The sequence below is a fragment of the Coregonus clupeaformis genome, unplaced genomic scaffold (assembly GCF_020615455.1).
Source record: "Coregonus clupeaformis isolate EN_2021a unplaced genomic scaffold, ASM2061545v1 scaf0193, whole genome shotgun sequence".
NCBI classification, from domain to species: Eukaryota; Metazoa; Chordata; class Actinopteri; order Salmoniformes; family Salmonidae; genus Coregonus; species Coregonus clupeaformis.
In genome coordinates, this window is record NW_025533648.1 from 378,258 (window position 1) to 399,684 (window position 21,427).

Genomic DNA, 21,427 nt, shown 5'->3' on the forward strand with positions numbered 1-21,427 from the left:
CTGACGGATCTGGCTGCTCATGGCTGGCTGACGGACCTGGCTGCTCATGGCTGGTGGACGGATCTGGCTGCTCATGGCTGGCTGACTGATCTGGCTGATCCTGTCCGGAAGGCTCTGGCTGATCCTGTCTGGCGGAAGGCTCTGGCTGATCCTGTCTGGCGGAAGGCTCTAGCGGCTCCTGTCTGGCGGAAGGCTCTCGCGGCCCGGTCTGGCGGACGGCTCTGAAGGCTCATGGCAGACGGCGGCCCGCAGGTTCAGTACAGACGGGCGGCTTTGGCGCCGTTGGGCAGACGGGCAGTTCAGCGCCCGTTGAGCAGACGGGCAGTTCAGGCGCCGTTGGGCAGACGGGGCAGTCCAGGTGCCGTTGGGCAGACGGGCAGTTCAGGGCGCAAGCAGACGGTGACTCTGGCCGTCTGAGGCGCACCTTAGGCCTGGCGCGTAGTGCCGGAACTGGAGGTACCCGGGCTGAGACACGATCTCTGGGCTAGTGCGGGGAGAAGGAACAGGCCGGACCGGGCTGGCGACGCGCACCGTAGACTTGGTGCGGGTGGCAGGAACAGGCCGGGCAGGCTGTCGACGCACACCGTATCCTTGGTGCGTGGAGCAGGAACAGGCCGGGCAGGGCTGTCGACGCACACCGTATCCTTGGTGCGTGGAGCAGGAACAGGCCGGGCAGGGCTGTCGACGCACACCGTATCCTTGGTGCGTGGAGCAGGAACAGGCCGGGCTGGGCTGGCGACGCACACCGAGGTTCTGTGCGTGGAGCAGGAACAGGCCGGACTGGGCTGGCGACGCACACCGTAGGTTCTGTGCGTGGAGCAGGAACAGGCCGGTCCGTACTGGGAACACACACCCACTGGCTTTAACTGGGGATCAGGAACGGGCCGACCGGACTGGTAACACACATCAGTCTCTCACGCCGTGCCGCAACAACTTCCCTTCCTCTACTCGCCAATGGCTCCCGTAATCCGATAGCCTTCTCTCCACGTCTCCCTGGTAGCAGCCTCCTGCTGCCCAGCCGCCCAGGCCATGTGCCCCCCAAAAACTTTTTTGGGGTTGCCTCTCGTCCTTCCAACGATGATGGCCCTGCTGACGGCGTTGTTCTCCTCTCTCGCCAGGGCCTTGATCTTCCCCAAGGTCCCTTGCCCCCGAGCATGTCCTCCCAGGACCACGATTTGCCCACCTGGGCCATCGCCAGCCTCTCGAGCTCCTTACCAGGCGCTTCCTCCCATGTCCAGCTGTCTTGCTCCTGGACACGCTGCTTGGTCCTTCTATGGTGGGTTTTTCTGTCACGATCGTCTGAAGAAGCGGACCAATACGCAGCGCGTGGAGTGAACATGATGACTTTATTTAATAAAGCAACCACGAAAAAACAACAAATGACGATAGTGAAGTCCTCTGTAACACTGACAGAAACATGGAACAAAAACCCACAAATACAATGAAAACCAACACAGTATAAATATGGCTCCCAATCAGAGATAACGGAGCCGACAGCTGACACTCGTTACCTCCGATTGGGATATTGACCAAACATAGAAAAACAACCTAGACTAACCAACATAGAAATACACCCAAGTGAAATGAACAACCCTGGCTCAAAAATCAAAGTCCATAGAGCCAGAGTGTCACACTGGGTGTGCAGGCTTTTGTTTAAGTCCTGGTCTAACCACATTGTAGCCTAAACATCAGCTGCTCAACAGGACCTTGATAAGCAGACTTGGGTGTTTCAGTGCTGGATCAAAAGCCAAGCCTGCACACCCAGAAGATCTCCAGATGGAGGGTTGACAACATGTGACTAACAGTGTAGTTCTATGTGGTGGGCTAAGTGCCTTGATCAAGGGCACAACGGCAGGAGGTGGTAGGTCTACATGGGATCAGACACAGCAGCTTTCCAATGTCAATAATGCTTACTTTTTCATGTAGGCTATAATAGTAATAGTTATGATAATGTGGTTAAAACTCATGGAGAAGTCATGGAAAATGTGTATAAACCATTAACAGTGAATAATCAGAGGTCTACAGTGAGGGAAAAAAGTATTTGATCCCCTGCTGATTTTGTACGTTTGCCCACTGACAAAGAAATGATCACTCTATAATTTTAATGGTAGGTTTATTTGAACAGTGAGAGACAGAATAACAACAAAAAAATCCAGAAAACGCATGTCAAAAATGTTATAAATGTATTTGCATTTTAATGAGGGAAATAAGAATTTGACACCCTCTCAATCAGAAAGATTTCTGGCTCCCAGGTGTCTTTTATACAGGTAACGAGCTGAGATCTCAGCTTGTTACCTGTATAAAAGACACCTGTCCACAGAAGCAATCAATCAATCAGATTCCAAAGTCTCCACCATGGCCAAGACCAAAGAGCTCTCCAAGGATGTCAGAGACAAGATTGTAGACTTACACAAGGCTGGAATGGGCTACAAGACCATCGCCAAGCAGCTTGGTGAGAAGGTGACAACAGTTGGTGCGATTATTCGCAAATGGAAGAAACACAAAAGAACTGTCAATCTCCCTCGGCCTGGGGCTCCATGCAAGATCTCACCTCGTGGAGTTGCAATGATCATGAGAACGGTGAGGAATCAGCCCAGAACTACACGGGAGGATCTTGTCAATGATCTCAAGGCAGCTGGGACCATAGTCACCAAGAAAACAATAGGTAACACACTACGCCGTGAAGGACTGAAATCCTGCAGCGCCCGCAAGGTCCCCCTGCTCAAGAAAGCACATATACAGGCCCGTCTGAAGTTTGCCAATGAACATCTGAATGATTCAGAGGAGAACTGGGTGAAAGTGTTGTGGTCAGATGAGACCAAAATCGAGCTCTTTGGCATCAACTCAACTCGCCGTGTTTGGAGGAGGAGGAATGCTGCCTATGACCCGAAGAACACCATCCCCACCGTCAAACATGGAGGTGGAAACATTATGCTTTGGGGGTGTTTTTCTGCTAAGGGGACAGGACAACTTCACCGCATCAAAGGGACGATGGACGGGGCCATGTACCGTCAAATCTTGGGTGAGAACCTCCTTCCCTCAGCCAGGGCATTGAAAATGGGTCGTGGATGGGTATTCCAGCATGACAATGACCCAAAACACACGGCCAAGGCAACAAAGGAGTGGCTCAAGAAGAAGCACATTAAGGTCCTGGAGTGAGTTAGCCAGTCTCCAGACCTTAATCCCATAAAAAAATATGTGGAGGGAGCTGAAGGTTCAAGTTGCCAAACGTCAAGCTCGAAACCTTAATGACTTGGAGAAGATCTGCAAAGAGGAGTGGGACAAAATCCCTCCTGAGATGTGTGCAAACCTGGTGGCCAACTACAAGAAACGTCTGACCTCTGTGATTGCCAACAAGGGTTTTGCCACCAAGTACTAAGTCATGTTTTGCAGAGGGGTCAAATACTTATTTCCCTCATTAAAATGCAAATAAATGTATAACATTTTTGACATGCGTTTCTCTGGATTTTGTTGTTGTTATTCTGTCTCTCACTGTTCAAATAAACCTACCATTAAAATTATAGACTGATCATGTCTTTGTCAATGGGCAAACGTACAAAATCAGCAGGGGATCAAATACTTTTTTCCCTCACTGTATATAGCATAATGTAATTTGTGAATTTCGGTGAACATAGTCTAAATGGACCGACTTGGAAAAAGACAGCTCCTGCACTTATTCCATCCCAAGTCAAGCACTGTAGAGAAGAATGGATTAACTATTTAAATGCTACTTACGGATACTATAGTTATCACATTTCACATTGGATTTATTAACTACAAAAAGGTAAGGCGTGTTTTTAATTCTGGTGCCGCTTTGCACACACAAGCTTGTTAGTTAGCTAGCTCTGGTCCAACGTTATGCCAACTCTCGGGAGGGTTCAAAGACGTTCAATGATCCTCCATAGAAGCCGCTCCTCAGTAGGTATAATTCTGTGGACCTAACTCAGATAATGCATGTCATAACAAGATGCCCAGCGCATCAAGCCAAGCCTCCTCCACTCTCTCGCTCTCTCACCACCTGTAAAATTTCAGTCGCATCTAGCGCCCTACACTGGCTGTCCATCGCGTATGTAAACAACTATAGCCTAGGCAGCTGATAGCGCCCATGTACATGTACTGCCCAGGCTAAAACAACTATAGCTTGTCTGCTCCATAGCAAGCTGCTCTATCCGCACTGATTGGCGAAGTAATTTAATGTCGAGCTAATGTAAAAAAAATAAAAAATAATGTTTAGAGGTTTAAAAAGGAACAGAAAGGATCAGAAGTTATTTTGCAGGTCGGAACAGTGTAATGAAAAAAACAAATTACAGTTCTGTTCAGAACTAAACAATTTCAGTTCCAACCCCTGCTTTTCATGTAGCCCAATTCTGGCCAGCTAATAGTCTAACCACCAATCAAGCAACATTGTGGACTAAACGTTCAAATCCTGTTACTGCAGGATTCTTTTTCTGCAACAATACTTGTATATGAATAGGCTGTCTCCCATCAATGTATAGTGCTGTATGTTAACATGCAACATACTGTGGGCTATACTAGAATAATAATATCTTCCCACTAGGCACACTATAGCCCAGATATACTCATGAATATTATATACAAGATGGAATTCATGCCAGATCTGACCCATATATCTCAATGACCTATCCCCATGTTGTTTATGAACTGGGACACAGTAGCAATTTATCTTTAACATTTCTATATGGTATGTCTCTCTTGTTGGGCCCAGTAAAAATACAGTATGTCTACCCTCTCAAGGACACATCGGAGGAGGACGGACATATCACCATTGATCTCTCCTCAGGGAGATTATCATACGCCTGCTGGCTCAGCATTGAGTCCAGAAAACTAAAGAAATCTGCATAGGATCAGATTCGTGAGGATCAGTTTCAACACAGTCAATAAAAACATAACATCAGTCTCCACCGCTAGCGTGTTGCCAGGTGACAGCTCCGGTCATCAATATTGACAAGACAAAACCAATGTGACATGATGCGATTGTGTACAGGTTGCCAAGAATGCACAAAGATACAGTACCAGCATTAGAATTATGCCAGGGTATCTTTCTTCTTTGAAACTTCTCCAATGACGGAGGACAAATCTATAGTCCTGCTTCACGAATTAATGGAATGCGTAGACTGGTCTTTGATTAAGCTTAAAAGTTAATGAGTTCCATAACTAATATGATATTCCTAAAAGCGAAACATACTTGCTATTTCCTCTGTTCGTCCTACAACTGGAAGAAGAGAAGACCTGGAATTACTTTCCGCTGGACCAGCAGAGAAATCAAAGAGAATACCATAGATCACTTTAATAATTTATTTGCATATGATTATCGTAAAAATACTCAGAGGAATGCGTATTTTGTTCTAGTTTTTTACAATTCCATACACCTTACTCTTACAGAAAGAAGTCTGCACTGACGGACATACATTTCCTTATTTTTCTCCTTTCACATAGATTATATTTTCCTGGTACATGGCCCCTTTAAACTGTCATTTTCCTTTTGATGTTGCCTCTCACCAGCAACAAACATCCAAACAAGGGTTCACAAGGAGGCCAGAGGGTCAAATGAAGATGAACTCTGAGTGGATTGGTGTAGTACGGATAGGGAGGGGGATCATTTAATACTGTAGCACAGCGGCAGTGTTAATGTGAGAGATTGATGCTGACAGCTGGCGTACTGAGAAAAAAAACATGTCAAGAGTAATTAACTGAATAATTCAAACTACATTAACATTTTGTGGGTCAGGTTGGTATTAAGGTCACATAGTTAATATCTCAATGGTGACCTTTTTCATTTGCACTGATCCTTGACATATTTTACTAAAGAATACATCTGACACATCAACATGTGTTAGTCTGGTTCCATAATGTATGTGCTTTAGCCAACTCCCCTGACTACCATTGTCAGGCCAAACATGTTAGACATGACAATGGACGAACACAGAGAGGAGTTGGTTGAGGCACAAAGGGACTGGAGCCCCAGGCTAAGATATCAGTAGCTAGTCCAGAATAATGGAATTGACAACTGTACTGACAAGTTGAAAATGTGGGCCAGCACTGGTGACTAGAAATAGCTATGGTTCATCATTAACCCTTTCCTATGACCAACAGCCTCTGTAAAATGTTTGATTCTGGTTTAATCATTAAAATTCACTGTCTAGTGTATTGAGTTAATGTGTGAAAAAAAAACTATTTTTAACAATAAGTAATAACTTAGCATCCAAAACAAGGCATAGTTGAATAAAATCAGAGTAAGAAAATATGTCTGTAGAGCAACAGTTCTGCGGAACCATCGTCTCTTGTTCACATGACATTCATCCACAACAGTTCCACTTTGGCATGCACATGATGGTGTGTCCTGTACAGTCAAATAAGTCCTTCTCAGTCACCCCCTTTATCCAGAGTCGGTGAAGAGGACACACAACAACACATACAGTATCATGAAACCAAAACCTCCCAGTAACATGGAAGACCACATTTAAAGAAAGTGGACGAAACCAGATTAATAAAACAGCAATTGTTATAGAAGTCTGGAATCAGGTTTTCTGGCCATGGGCATTGGGATACAATCTTTTCAGTTGCCCACGTTCCTTTAGAATCCATAGAACCCATCCGTAAAGTCCCACATGTGAACAAACCTTTTTGCATCATCAATGCGCTCGTTTCATTCCAGACATGGAAGTCCACAGTATCCATGTCCATTCCCATCCATGGTCAAAGTCAATGATAATGGCAGGGAAGACATGGAAATCACTTTGGGAAGAAAGGACTCATCCCAGTTAGCAGAAAGCACATGCAGACATGCAAACACAACCTGAGGGAGAGTTTGGCTTTCTGTCAATGGACGGTTCACAAATTCAATTCAACATCAATGGTGGGTTATCCACAAGCTTCTCAAGAGTCTATTCTCTATGGTGCTCTGCTGAAGCTGTCCAAAGTCGAGATTTCCTTTCCATGTTAGTTTTGTCTAGGTAGAGTAGATGCTTTGTCTTCTGTGGACAATGTTTTGTCTAGTTACAGTAGACAATGTTTGTTTTGTTTAGGTATGTGTCATTCATTCTTACATTGGGCTCAACAAGTAGAGTTCCTAGGTAGTATCTAGTGGGTCCAGTTTCCCATGCTGTCTCTGTTTGGTTGTTTTTTGGTTTGTTGGTCCAGACCCAAACCTTAGACCCTGATGGGGAGAGTCGCGCTCATCTGTTGTCGAACGATATCATTCTGACTGCTGTCTAGACTCTTCCCGTGGTGGCCAGGCAGTGTCCCCCCGATCCGCAAAAGATCCCTGTCAACAAGAGAGGCAAAGATCAGTCACAGGTGGTTCTTTCAAGAGTACAAATTGTTAGACCAGTTTTATTAAATTCCTGGTCCTGGAGTGGAGACCCATAGGGTGTGCAGGGTTTTGTTCCAACCCAGTGCTAGCGCAATGCATTCAACTTATCAACTAATCATTGAGCCCTTGATTTGTTGAATTAGGTTTGTTAGTGTTGGGCTGGAACAATTAGTATAAAAAAAAATATTTATTTTAACCGTGGTTAAATAAAGGTTAATAAAAAAAATAAAAAAAACTTTATTTAAGCAGGCAAGTCAGTTAAGAACAAATTTGTATTTACAATAATGGTCTGGCAAGAGCCTGTACACCCTGTAGGCTCTCCAGGACCAGGATTGAAGAATGCTTCTGTGTTAGGTATAGTATTACGCTGTCAACAACATTGAGGATGGTAGACAGCACACGTAGCAGCACACAGCACATGTAGCAGCACACAATGAGAATCCATCAAATATGTGTTGATACCGATCATGGAAAAGACAACCAATTTTAGAAGCCAGTTCCACCACTTACAAAATCCAATTTAACCTCTGAGCAGAAACAATTCATCATTTTGGGGTTGTAATAAAACTAGTATCTCCTTCATCTACCTTCTGAGGATGCTACAGTATCTGCCTTGTTGCATCCCAAATAGCACCCTATTCCCTATATAGTGCACTACTTTTGATAGGGGTCTCTCTCTCCCTCCCCATCTACCTTTCTGTGGCTGTCGCATACAGATGAGGCCATAAATTAATCATCCGCATACAGTGACACGTAGCATAATACATGCAAGACACACTGACATACACACACACACACACACACCTCCCCATTCGACCCATCACAGCAATGGCATGGCCTCCCTCAGCGCATAAAAAAGCTAATTAGCAACCTAATTAAACACATTCCTCTCTTTTAGCTTCTCCTGAATATGCCTTGTTACACACACTCCATCACCTCAGCCCTCCGTTAGTCTGTTTCCACATCAGCAGCCCTGGCTCTGTCTCTGTCCTATCACCTACATTTAAAAGACAGCCAAGAGCACGGGGAATTAAACCTAGGTCAGTCATTATGTTTCCACATGCAATTAGGCCCGCTCCTTGCAATAGGAATCGTCCTTGGGGTAATGCTGCAACAGTGAAACTGGGAAACTAGGAGAGATAGCGCTCGCCAGCTTTTAGTCCTAAAAACCGGAAATTAGTTACCTCTGGTTCGTTCAGCCGTTCCTATGGAGGAAATGAATGGGGAAAGAATGGGGTTTTGGGAAAAGGCTTAGGAGATCTTATACATTTTTAGATAATATCAGTCAGTTAACATGACCTTATATATAGCCGGCGTTTATCCAAAAACCCCATTCATTTCCCCACAGGCTTTGGCCAATGAGTCATGGTGGAGTTAGTGCCTACAAAAAGACATCATTATTATTGCTCTCTATTGAGGCTCAAGAGAGGAGCTGTTAAGTGAGGGTATGATAATTTTGCGTTTTTTGTTTGGTAGGGTAAACAGAGCTGATCCAGAGCTTTGCCACAAGCACTTGAGGCATTAAACATACACTGACTGTACAAAACATTAGGAACACCTTCCTAATATTGACTTACATCCCCTTTTGCCTTCAGAACAGCCTCAATTCTTCGGGGCATGGACTCAACATGGTGTCGAAAGTGTTCCACAGGGATGCTGGCCCATGTTGACTCCAATGTTTCTCACAGTTGTGTCAAGTTGGCTGGATGTCCTTTGGGTGGTGGACCATTCTTGATTCACACGGGAAACTGTTGAGCATGAAAAACCCAGCAGAGTTGCAGTTCTTGACACACTCAAACCAGTGCACCTGGCACCTACTACCATACCCCGTTCAAAGGCACTTAAATCTTTTGCCTTGCCCATTCACCCTCTGAATGGAACACATACACAATCCATGTCTTAATTGTCTCAAAGCTGAAAAATCCTTCTTTAACTTGTGTCCTCCCCTTCATCTACACTGATTAAAGTGGATTTAACAGGTGACAACAATAAGGGATCATAGCTTTCACCTGTTCACTCTGTGTCATGGAAAGAGCAGGTGTTCCTAATGTTTTGTACACTCAGTGTGTACTAACCACTGTCGATATTGTTGAGCGCACGCCAAAACAACAAATCAAACCAACAAAAAATATTGTATAATCCCTTAGGTTTCTGATCTCTCCTGCACACGCATATATACTTTAAAAAAAACTGTTGCCTTGTTACTTTGTCGTAACACCGGTCTTGTTGTGCAACTCAAAAATAATACTTTCCAGTCCCCTCCACTCACCCTGAGTATGTGCTGGTGACCACCTTGAGGGTGGCAGCATTGCGGAGCAGCTTGTCCAGGGTGCTGACGATCTGGCAGAACTTGGGCCTCAGGTTCCTCTCCTTCACCCAGCACTCCAGCATGAGCTGATGCAGCACCATGGGGCAGTCCATGGGAGGGGGCAAGCGGTAGTCCTGCTCCACAGCAGTCATCACCTACAGAAAGTAAAGGGTTAATATGATATACAGTACAATGCAACACAATATATTTTGTGATACAATGCAATATGATACGATACGATATGTTACAATACAATACGATACAATATGGTACCATATTATACTCTACAATGCGATAAAATGTTGTGATACGATACAATAGGTTCAGGTTCAATTCCACTAAACATTTCTGGCAATTCAAAAAGGGAACGTTACATTACAATTCATGGTGGAATAAAATAAAATACAGTTCTGTAGATGTCCACTCATTGAATAGGTATGGCACGTTTCTATTCTCTTTACTTATTTTCATACCTTCATTTTATGTATGGATGTTTAACTGCTTTCTACAAAGCAAATGGGCCTTTTGGGGATGATCATTCATCTCTCTACAGCTTTCCTTGTTTGCTCACTGACATGTTTGTATTCTCTGTACAGAAAAGCTATTTATATCCATATGCTGTCTGTCTGTATTTTGATTACGACTGTCTGCAATGCAAATTGCCTTTGGGGATCATACAAAATCTCTCCTATACTATCCCCACTTTTTTGCTGCTCCCAAATGTAATTATTCTATTGAAACTAGCTACTGTAGTAATACAACATGTTGGATTCCACGTTTGGATGAGCATAATTGTTCTCTATTCATTAATAAGGTAGAAGCCCAGTGAGATGGTAAGACGTGTTGTGGGAATAGAGAAAGAGTGTGTGTGTGTGTGTGTGTTTACTACTCTGCCGTAGTAAATATCTGTGGAGTGAAGATACAGGTGTAGATAGGGGTGACAGGAGGCAATAAAGTAAAAAAAACGCCAACCCAGGCACACAGCTGCACTGACCACCTGCACAGTGCAGATAAAAACACTGTCAAGCTCAAACTAAAAGTAGAGGCTGCAATGTAACTCAGTGTAAACTAGCCCTCCTGAAATTAAATAGTGGTTACATCACAATCGCTGATGTATTATACAAATCCTGCCCAATAGACTACCAATACTTCACTCTAGGTACTTCATTCAGGGACAAAAATAAGCTTTGTTGCTAACTCCGGTTCTTTTACATTGATTTTAAACCTGAAAATGTTGATTAATGTGCACTGTACCTATCAAATAAATTCCATGAACACATAAATAAGTAGTAAGCTAGTGTTGTGGACAGAACCACCTTCCACACTCTGTGTCGCTCTATCAGGACACAACAGGAGCTAGGAACCAACTAACTGACATCCAGGTCGCATGCTAGTGTTCACTCTAGTCTGCCACAGTAGATATATACTACCAGTCAAACATTTGGACACACCTACTCATTCAAGGGTTTTTCTTTATTTTTACTATTTTCTACATTGTAGAATAATATTGAAGACATCAACAATATGAAATAACACATATGGAATCATGTAGTAACCAAAAAAGTGTTTGAGATTCTTCAAATAGCCACCCTTTGCCTTGATGACAGCTTTGCACACGCTTGGCATTCTCTCAACCAGCTTCAAGAGGTAGTCACCTGGAATGCATTTCAATTAACAGGTGTGCCTTCTTAAAAGTTAATTTGTGGAATTTATTTCCGTCTTAATGCATTTGAGCCAATCAGTTGTGTTGTGACAAGGCAGGGGGGGTATACAGAAGATAGCCCTATTTGGTAAAAGACCAAGTCCATATTATGGCAAGAACAGCTCAAATAAGCAAAGAGAAACAACAGTCCATCATTACTTTAAGACATGAAGGTCAGTCAATACGGAACATTTCAAGAACTTTGAAAGTTTCTTCAAGTGCAGTCGCAAAAATCATCAAGTACTATGATGAAACTGGCTCTCATGAGGACCGCCACAGGAGTGGAAGACCCAGAGTTACCTCTGTTGCAGAGGATAAGTTCATTAGAGTTACCAGCCAAATAAATGCTCACAGAGTTCAAGTAACAGACACATCTAAAACATCAACTGTTCAGTGGGGACTGTGTGAATTAGACCTTCATGGTCGAATTGCTGCAAAGAAACCACTGCTAAAGGACACCAATAAGAAGAAGAGACCTGCTTGGGCCAAGAAACACAAGCAATGGACATTAGACCGGTGGAAATCTGTCCTTTGGTCTGGAGTCCAAATTTGAGATTTTTGGTTCAACCGCCGTGTCTTAATGAGATGCGGTTTGGGTGAACAGATGATCTCTGCATGTGTAGTTCCCAGCACAAGGTGCACCTGTGTAATGATAATGCTGTTTAATCAGCTTCTTGATATGCCACACCTGTCAGGTGGATGGATTATCTTGGCAAAGGAGAAACGCTCACTAACAGGGATTTAAACAAATGTGTACCCAACATTTTAGAGAAATAAGCTTTTTGTGCGTATGGAACATTTCTGGGATCTTTTATTTCAGCTCATGAAACATGGGACCAATATTTTACATGTTGCGTTTATATTTTTGTTCAGTGTACATAACTAACTCACATCCTGGTTGCTCATGTCCCAGTAGGGCCTTTCTCCGTAGGACACCACCTCCCACATGACGATTCCGTAGCTCCACACGTCACTGGCCGAGGTGAACTTCCTGAAGGCGATGGCCTCAGGGGCGGTCCAGCGGATGGGAATCTTACCTCCCTGCAGTGACACAGGGGGAGGCGGGGTTGATACAGTGGAACATGCTGGGCGATGGAGTCATTATAAATATACACAAAGTGAGAGAGAAGGGAGGAAGAGACACACACAGGCAGAGAGACACACACACACACAGGCAGAGACACACACACACGCACACACAGGCAGAGAGACACACACACACACACACACACACACACACACACACACAGGCAGGCAGAGACACACACGCACACACAGGCAACACCAACTCTCCATCCCACGTCACTCACCAGACAGCTGGTGTAAGTGGGATCGGCTGATGAGTCATCCAGGAAACGGGACAGGCCAAAGTCGGACACCTTACACACCAGGTTGCTGTTGACCAGGATGTTGCGGGCCGCCAGGTCCCTGTGGACGTAGTTCATGTCCGAGAGGTACTTCATGCCCGACGCGATGCCACGCAGCATGCCGACCAGCTGGGTCACCGTGAAGCGCCCATCATTCAGCTGTGAGGGATGGGTGTGGAATGGGGAATGGGGGTGAGTGAGGTAGAGAAAGAGGAGTAAGGCAGACAGGGAGGAGGGTAGATAGAGGGGAATGGGAGAGGGAGAGAAAGACAGAAGGAAGGAGAAGGAAAGAGAGACAGAGGGGGGAGATGGGTGAGGAAAAAGTAAGAGGTGAGAGAGAGATAGAGAGAGAGAGAGAGAGAGAGAGAGAGAGAGAGAGAGAGAGAGAGAGGGGGAAAGGTAGATAAAGTAAGTCAGTCAGTCAGTCAGTCAGTCCTACAGCCTACATAAACATGACATATGTCAACACCATCCATGACTGGTTCTGTCAGTCTGCAACAGATGAACTTTTCAAGCTGTCTGACGCCATCTAATAAGATTAATAATTTAAATCAATCTTTAATAACTAAATTCCATGTGCTGTGCTGTGTGTGTCTGTGCGTAACTACAGATGCTACAGCGTGAAAGTGAATAGGAAAGTCCGCTGACAACTAGCTACAGTTAGAATTCAATTTTCCTTTCACAGAACGACAAGAGGTTCAACCTCTTTCTGTGTGATCCAGTCTTGACTGAAAGGAAATGAGCGTTCCGTTGATGGAACCATGCTAACTATGCTAACCATGCTTACCCTCACAACAGCTCCATAGAATTAGAATAATTAGAATGGAAAATCATGACTCCATGACTTCAATGGGCTAATTATTTTTCTATTACCAGCTCCAATACATAATCAGTCCCATTTCTTATTAGTATTGCGATGCCATACTTCCAAGTCTCACGAGGGAGCCTGGAAATCGAGGTTAATTTCTCATCAACCAGGACAGAAACATTCCAAACATGCCAAATATGTAAACATACTGTTTTGTACTCTACACTCAAATTGAGATTGACAGGAAGACAAGTTGATGGATATGTAAACAAAATGCTTCATAACAGGCATGGATGGTTAGGCCTTTTAGGGAGCTTGTGTCACTATCCTTGTGGGTACTGGAAATCCCCCAAAGTCCCCACAAGGATAATAAAACAAGGACAATTCTCCCTCGTGGAGACATTTTCCAGGTCCCTACGAGGACAAAGGCTATTTTAGGCTTAAACCTAATTAGGGGTTAGGTTTAAGGTTAGGGGTTAAGGTTAGGGAAAATAGGATTTTGAATGGAAATACATTTTAGGTCCCCACAAGGATAGTAAAACATATGCTGTGTGTGTGTATGTGTGTGTGTTTGTCCTTACATGCAAATGTGTTTGTTCTTGTTATGGGTGTGTGTTGTTCTGTCAGGCACAATAGTTTGACGTGACATCATTAGATCACGGCAGTGTGTATCCTTGAGTCACACACACACATACAGTTGGATGGACATCTGACGGAGAGGAGTGGGTGAGAAGCTGCTCTTGAGTCATGAGATGAGACGAGATAAGACAAGGAGGGTTATGGAGATTGCACTGTAGTGCATGGTTTCCACATTATCCTCTGAGAGAGATTATTTGTGAATGACTAGGTTGACCTTGTTTCTAACCTCTAGTGTCTTTCCTGGTTAAAGGTTGAATAATAAAAATATATTTGGCGGTAGGATCTGGGTTTACTGTTAAAGGAAAGAAGCTACACTTTATGTAAGCTGTAGTACGATGACCTAAGAATGGACAGTGCACCATTCCTAAGAGCTCAAGGTTAAAGGCTAATAAGAGCCAGCAGCATACCAGCCTGCATCCCACTGCTGGCTTGCCTCTGAAGCTAAGCAGTGTTGGTCCTGCATGGAAGTGGTGTTGGAGGGCCAGTAGGAGGCACTCTTTCTTCTGGTCTTAAAAAAGATCCCAATGCCCCAGGGCAGTGATTGGGGACATTGCCCTGTGTAGGGTGCCGTCTTTCGGATGGGACGTTAAATGGGTGTCCTGACTCTCTGTGGTCACTAAAAGATCCCATGGCACTTATCGTAAGAGTAGGGGTGTTAACCCCGGTGACCTGGATAAATTCCCAATCTGGCCCTCATACCATCATGGCCACAACCATCCCCAGATTCCAATTGGCTCATTCCTCTCCCCTTTAACTAATCCCCAGGTCGTTGATGTAAATGAGAATATGTTCTCAGTCAACTTACCTGGTAAAATAAGGGTTAAATAAAAACAAAATCAAAAAGAGCTCTTACTGAGTCAGAGAGCATTACTGTGTCCCCACCGCCCACTATCATTACAGTAGGTGTCATGTAATAGAACTCTCAAAGTTGCAGAAGTTCTGTACTTCCCCCATGGATTTGTTCAGCATCCACTGGTGTGTAGGAGGTGCTATGTGTAATTGTGCTTGTCCCCAGGCTTTTATGTAGCACAGTAAAAGAGTAGCTCCATAAACGGTTTTGTGCAGTAGAATCCCTATCCGTCAGCTGTATTGTGTATAACTACGCATGTCTCAGGATTTTCAACAGCACAACCCCTAGCAATATTCATCAGAGGTGTCATGAACGGTTCCACGTATCGTCATAACTGGTGTGTGTTCAGTACGACTCAAAGCCTCCACTGGTTGTACAGTATGTGTGATTATGCGTGACTCCAGGATTTGACTTGGTACAGTAGACTCCATATCAATTAAAAGGTGTCCTGTATGATTCCGTGCATCATCACAACTCAGTCAGTGTCACCCTGAGAATGGAGTCCTGTGCGCCATTCTCCATGAACCTTGTGATTTTAAACAGTATACAACCCCTAGGCTATCAATATCAACCAGAGGTGTCATGTACAATTCCTCACATCGCCACAACTGGTGTCAGCCTCACTCACCCTGAGGAAGGAGTCCAACGCTCCGTTCTCCATGAACTCGGTGATGATGAGCACGGGGCAGCTGTGGGTCAGCACGCCCTCCAGCCGGATCACGTTGGGATGGTCGAACTGGCCCATGATTGACGCTTCCCCCAGGAAGTCCCGCCTCTGGCGCTCTGTGTAACCCGCCTTCAGTGTCTTGATGGCCACCATCCCCTCACGGCGGCAGGCCTGCTTCAGGCGCCCGCGGCACACCTCCCCGAACTCACCTGGGTGGGGAAGGGGGTGGGTGGAAGGAGTGGAGGAGTGAGGGAGAGGAGGGAGCATTACTGGTTTGAAATGAGGTGGAGGAGGAAGAACTCAGGTGGAGAACTCAGAAAATATAGGAGCGAAAGGAGGAGATTGGAAAAGAGCAAGGGATGGGGGTTTGGCTGTGTAGGAGATAGAGTTAGTGAGGAGGGGAGGAAATGAGAGCTCAGGAGTCTGAGACGTTGGGGAGGGATTGAGGGACAGAAAGATCAACCTGCGACCGGGAGTGGTGCCTGGGACCGGTGTAGGGAGAGAGGGGACGGATGAGGAGCTTGGGGGTTTTGGTGCCTTGGTAAAAAGTTGGGTTTAAAAAGGAAAAAGAGAAAGAAAGAAAGGAAAGGGAGGAAAGCAAAGTAGTCATTCAAGGTGAAGTTAGGAGAAAGACGACATGCTCTTGGAGAAGAAACAGCAGACTTGGTGGATGACAGAAGCGGACACTCCAAACTCCCGTTTTCCTCCAATGCACACATACCCCCTCAACAACCCCTGCCCCTCCTCTGAACACACACTCCGCCCACCCAGCACACATCCTGTTCAACCAACCAACCAACCAACCCCAAACCCCCACCCCCAACATCAACCACTCCCCTAACCACTCCCCCAACATCAACCACTCCCCTAACCCCTCCCCCAAAACACAATCCACTCCAAAAAAGCCTAACCCTCAAAGACCACACTTCAAAAAGACTGCACTAAAAAAGGTATAATCTTTGTAAATGATATGAGAAATAGGACTGGTGGAGTTGTCACACATGCAGCTAACAAAATTATATGGAAATGTCTGCTCTACTCAAAATTACAACCAACTAATTGCAGCATTACCGCAAAAATGGAAGAGGCAAGTGGAAGGGGGAGAAAGTAAGTAACTTGTCTGTCGGCCCTGCATTAAAGACCAAAATTGGCTAAAGAAAATTGTGACAAATAAGAAAAGTATACCCGTTTCATTTAAGGACCAAAAGATTGACAGCTGCGCCATATAGATTGCAAAAAAGTTGGGAAGAGATTTTCGATGTACCAATTCCATGGCACATGGTTTATGAACTGATACACAAAACAACCCTGGATTCATCTGATGCAGCACTCGATCACTCTCCTTCTTGGTCAAATAGCCCTTACACAGCCTGGAGGTGTGTTGGGTCATTGTCCTGTTGAAAAACAGGTGATAGCACAAACCAGATGGGATGGAGAATCGCTGCAGAATGCTGTGGTAGCCATGCTGGTTAAGTGTGCTTTGAATTCTAAATAAATCACTGACAGTGTCACCAGCAAAGCACCCCCTCACCATCACACCTCCTCCTCCATGCTTTACGGTGGGAACCACACATGCGGAGATCATCCGTTCACCTACTCTGCATTTCACAAAGACACGGCGGTTGGAACCAAAAATCTCAAATTTGGACTCATCAGACCAAAGGACAGATTTCCACCGGTCTAATGTCCATTGCTCGTGTTTCTTGGCCCAATCAAGTCTCTTCTTCTTATTGGTGTCCTTTAGTAGTGGTTTCTTTGCAGCAATTCGACCATGAAGGTCTGATTCAGCAGTCTCCTCTGAACAGTTGATGTTGAGATGTGTCTGTTACTTGAACTCTGTGAAGTATTTATTTGGGCTGCAATCTGAGGTGCAGTTAACTCTAATGAACGTATCCTCTGCAGCAGAGGTAACTCTGGGTCTTCCTTTCCTGTGGCGGTCCTCATGAGAGCCAGTTTCATCATAGCGCTTGATGGTGTTTGCAACTGCAATTCTTAAAATTTTCCGGATTGACCTTCATGTCTTAAAGTAATGATGGACTGTCATTTCCCTTTGCTTATTTGAGCAGTTCTTTCCATAATATGGACTTGGTCTTTTACCAAATAGGACTATATTCTGTATACCACCCTTACCTTGTCACAACACAACTAATTGGCTCAAACACATTAAGAAGGAAAGAAATTCCACAAATTAACTTTTAACAAGGCACACCTGTTAATTGAAATGCATTCCAGGTGACTACCTCATGAAGCTGGTTGAGAGAATGCCAATAGTGTGCAAAACTGTCATCAAGGCAAAGGGTGGCTACTTTGAAGAATCTCAAATATAAAATATATTTTGATTTGTTTATCGCTTTTTTGGTTACTACATGATTCCATATGTGTTATTTCATAGTTTTGATGTCTTCACTATTATTCTACAATGTAGAAAATAGTACAAATAAAGAAAAACCCTGGAATGAGTTGGTGTGTCAAAAATTTTGACTGGTACTGTTTATGGGGGATACAACCATTAGATCATTTGTTTTGGTACTGTCCATATGTAGCTTGTTTTGGTCGCAGGTTTAGGAATGGCTGAAGAATTGCAACATTTACCTAGAGCTAACTCGTCAAATAGCACTGCTGGGTGATTTAAAAAGTCATAGTCAATCGATCAATAATATAATAACACTTTTAGCAAAAATGTTTATCTTTAATTTACAATATGTAGAATCTATGAGAATGGAAAGGTTCAGAACTTTTGTGAAACATCACTGCACAATTGAAAAATATGGCAAATACAAATAAAAACTGGATGGTTTTCAGAGAGAGATGGGAGGGGTTGAGTGGAGCTGAAGGATAGGACAAAAAACAAACAAAAGTTAACTATTGTAAAATATTCTGTGTCCGAAAAATTTATATAGTATGCATAAGCTGGAAGTAGAAACCTAATTGTTGTTGTCCATTAGTTCACTCCAATTAGGGGAGGGATGATAGGGTTAGGGGAAAATAATAAAGGAAAATATATTTAAAAATATATAATTTATATACACTACCGGTCAAAAGTTTTAGAACACCTACTCATTCAAGGGTTTTTCTTTATTTTTACTATTTTCCACATTGTAGAATAATAGTGAAGACATCAAAACTATGAAATAACACATATGGAATCATGTAGTAACAAAAAAGTGTTAAACAAATCAAAATATATTTTATATTTGAGATTCTTCAAATAGCCACCCTTTGCCTTGATGACAGCTTTGCACACTCTTGCCATTCTCTCAACCAGCTTCATGAGGTAGTCACCTGGAATGCATTTCAATTAACAGGTGTGCCTTCTTAAAAGTTAATTTGTGGAATTTCTTTCCTTCTTAATGCATTTGAGCCAATCAGTTGTGTTGTGACAAGGTAGGGGGGTATACAGAAGATATCCCTATTTGGTAAAAGACCAAGTCCATATTATGGCAAGAACAGCTCAAATAAGCAAAGAGAAACGACAGTCCGTCATTACTTGAAGACATGAAGGTCAGTTAATACGGAACATTTCAAGAACTTTGAAAGTTTTTTCAAGTGCAGTTGCAAAAACCATCAAGCGCTATGATGAAACTGGCTCTCAAGAGGACCGCCACAGAGTTCAAGTAACAGACACATCTCAACATCAACTGTTCAGAGGAGACTGTGAATCAGGCCTTCATGGTCGAATTGCTGCAAAGAAACCACTACTAAAGGTCACCAATAAGAAGAAGAGACTTGCTTGGGCCAAGAAACACGAGCAATGGACATTAGACCGGTGGATATCTGTCCTGGTCTGATGAGTCAAAATTTGAGATTTTTGGTTCCAACCGCTGTGTCTTTGTGAGATGCGGTGTGGGTGAACGGATGATATCCGCATGTGTGGTTCCCACCGTAAAGCATGGAGGTGTTATGGTGTGGGGGTGCTTTGCTGGTGACACTGTCTGTGATTTATTTAGAATTCAAAGCACACTTAACCAGCATGGCTACCACAGCATTCTGCAGCGATTCTCCATCCCATCTGGTTTGTGCTATCACCTGTTTTTCAACAGGACAATGACCCAACATACCTCCAGGCTGTATAAGGGCTATCGTACCAATAAGGAGAGTGATGGAGTGCTGCATCAGATGACCTGGCCTCCACAATCCCCCGACCTCAACCAAATTGAGATGGTTTGAGATGAGTCGGACGGCAGAGTGAAGGAAAAGCAGCCAACAAGTGCTCAGCATATGTGGGAACTCCTTCAAAACTGTTGGAAAAGCATTCCAGGTTAAGCTGGTTGAGGGAATGCCAAGAGTGTACAAAGCTGTCATCAAGGCAAAGGGTGGCTATTTGAAGAAGCTCAAATATAAAATTTGTTTAACACTATTTTGGTTACTACATGATTCCATGTGTTACTCCTGAGTGGCGCAGTGGTCTAAGGCACTGCATCGCAGTGCTAACTGTGCCACTAGAGATCCTGGTTCGAATCCAGGCTCTGTCGCAGCCGGCTGCGACCGGGAGACTCATGGGCGGCGCACAATTGGCCCAGGGTAGGGGAGGGAATGGCCGGCAGGGATGTAGCTCAGTTGATAGAGCATGGTGTTTGCAATGCCAGGGTTGTGGGTTCGATTCCCATGGGGGGCCAGTATAAAAAAATAAATAATAATAATAATGTATTCACAACTGTAAGTTGCTCTGGATAAGAGCGTCTGCTAAATGACTAAAATGTAAATGTAAATAGTTTTGATGTCTTCACTATTATTCTACAATATAGAAAATAGTAAAAAATTAAGAAAAACCCTTGAATGAGTAGGTGTGTCCAAACGTTTGACTGGTACTGTAAATATATATTTTTAAAGACCGCACTTCAACACCTAAGTATATTGGTTACCTGCACCAATGACCTCCTCGATCTTCACACATGAGATGTCTATCTCCTTGGCAAACTCGTGGATGGCCTCGTTGGGGTCCTCGTAAGTGAACGGGTCAATATACACTTTCACCCCCGGGGAAACTAGAGAGATAGACCGAAGGAGAAGGAGCCGAAATGAAGGGAGGATTGCATTATATGTTTTTCGCCAGGTCTTGAATACACACATTCATCAGATATGCATGACACTGGCAGTTTTGAATTCATGTGTTCCAATGTGGAGTTACTAACTAATACATTTATGACTGGAATGAAATTATAAGCATGAACAGCGCATTGGCATATCTATCACACAGCTCTGTGAGTCTTGAAGAGCAAGGGGGGTTTGATAAACCTGATCTAGATAATCATGGTTTTCATTGAGCAAATGCAGTTTCCTGCCTTGGTCAGGTGATTGGATAATTCATTCAATCAGGGTGTTTACTGTCTTGGTTTGAACAAAGGACCACAGAAACTGCAGCTCTTCAGGACTAGAGTTGTATAGTATACACACGCACACGTACACTCACACAACCCCCTCCCCAAACACACACACAAACCCCTCCCCCAACACACACACACAAATACACAACCCCCTTCCCCCCAACACACACACACACATACAAGCCCCTCCCCCAACACACAAATACACAACCCCTTCCCCCCAACACACACACACATACAAGCCCCTCCCCCAACACACACACCATCCCCCTGTGCTCACCGTGCTGCTGCAGTTTCTCTGTGTACTCCAGCTCCGAACCACTGTGTTGCTTCCTGCAAAAAAAGGACCACACACACACAATCTCATTCGCATGATCAATCTTCATTCTTGGCTGGCACTCCACAGTAGGCTGCTTTCAAATAACAAGC

The 21,427-nt window shown here is 44.1% G+C and overlaps 1 protein-coding gene across 1 annotated transcript in view; it reads right to left on the reverse strand.

Annotated features, from left to right (window-relative positions):
• Window positions 1-5,284: 5,284 nt before the first annotated feature.
• Window positions 5,285-21,427, reverse strand: part of LOC121534968 (ephrin type-B receptor 3-like) — a 45,768-nt gene continuing 29,625 nt past the window's right edge. The window contains exons 9-15 of the mRNA XM_041841614.2: window positions 21,279-21,331; window positions 20,537-20,659; window positions 15,636-15,883; window positions 12,654-12,869; window positions 12,235-12,384; window positions 9,603-9,796; window positions 5,285-7,285 (exon numbers count right to left, since the gene is read on the reverse strand). Coding sequence (XP_041697548.1) covers window positions 7,171-7,285; window positions 9,603-9,796; window positions 12,235-12,384; window positions 12,654-12,869; window positions 15,636-15,883; window positions 20,537-20,659; window positions 21,279-21,331 — 1,099 coding nt within the window. The 3' untranslated portion in view covers window positions 5,285-7,170. The remainder of the gene's footprint in view (window positions 7,286-9,602; window positions 9,797-12,234; window positions 12,385-12,653; window positions 12,870-15,635; window positions 15,884-20,536; window positions 20,660-21,278; window positions 21,332-21,427) is intronic.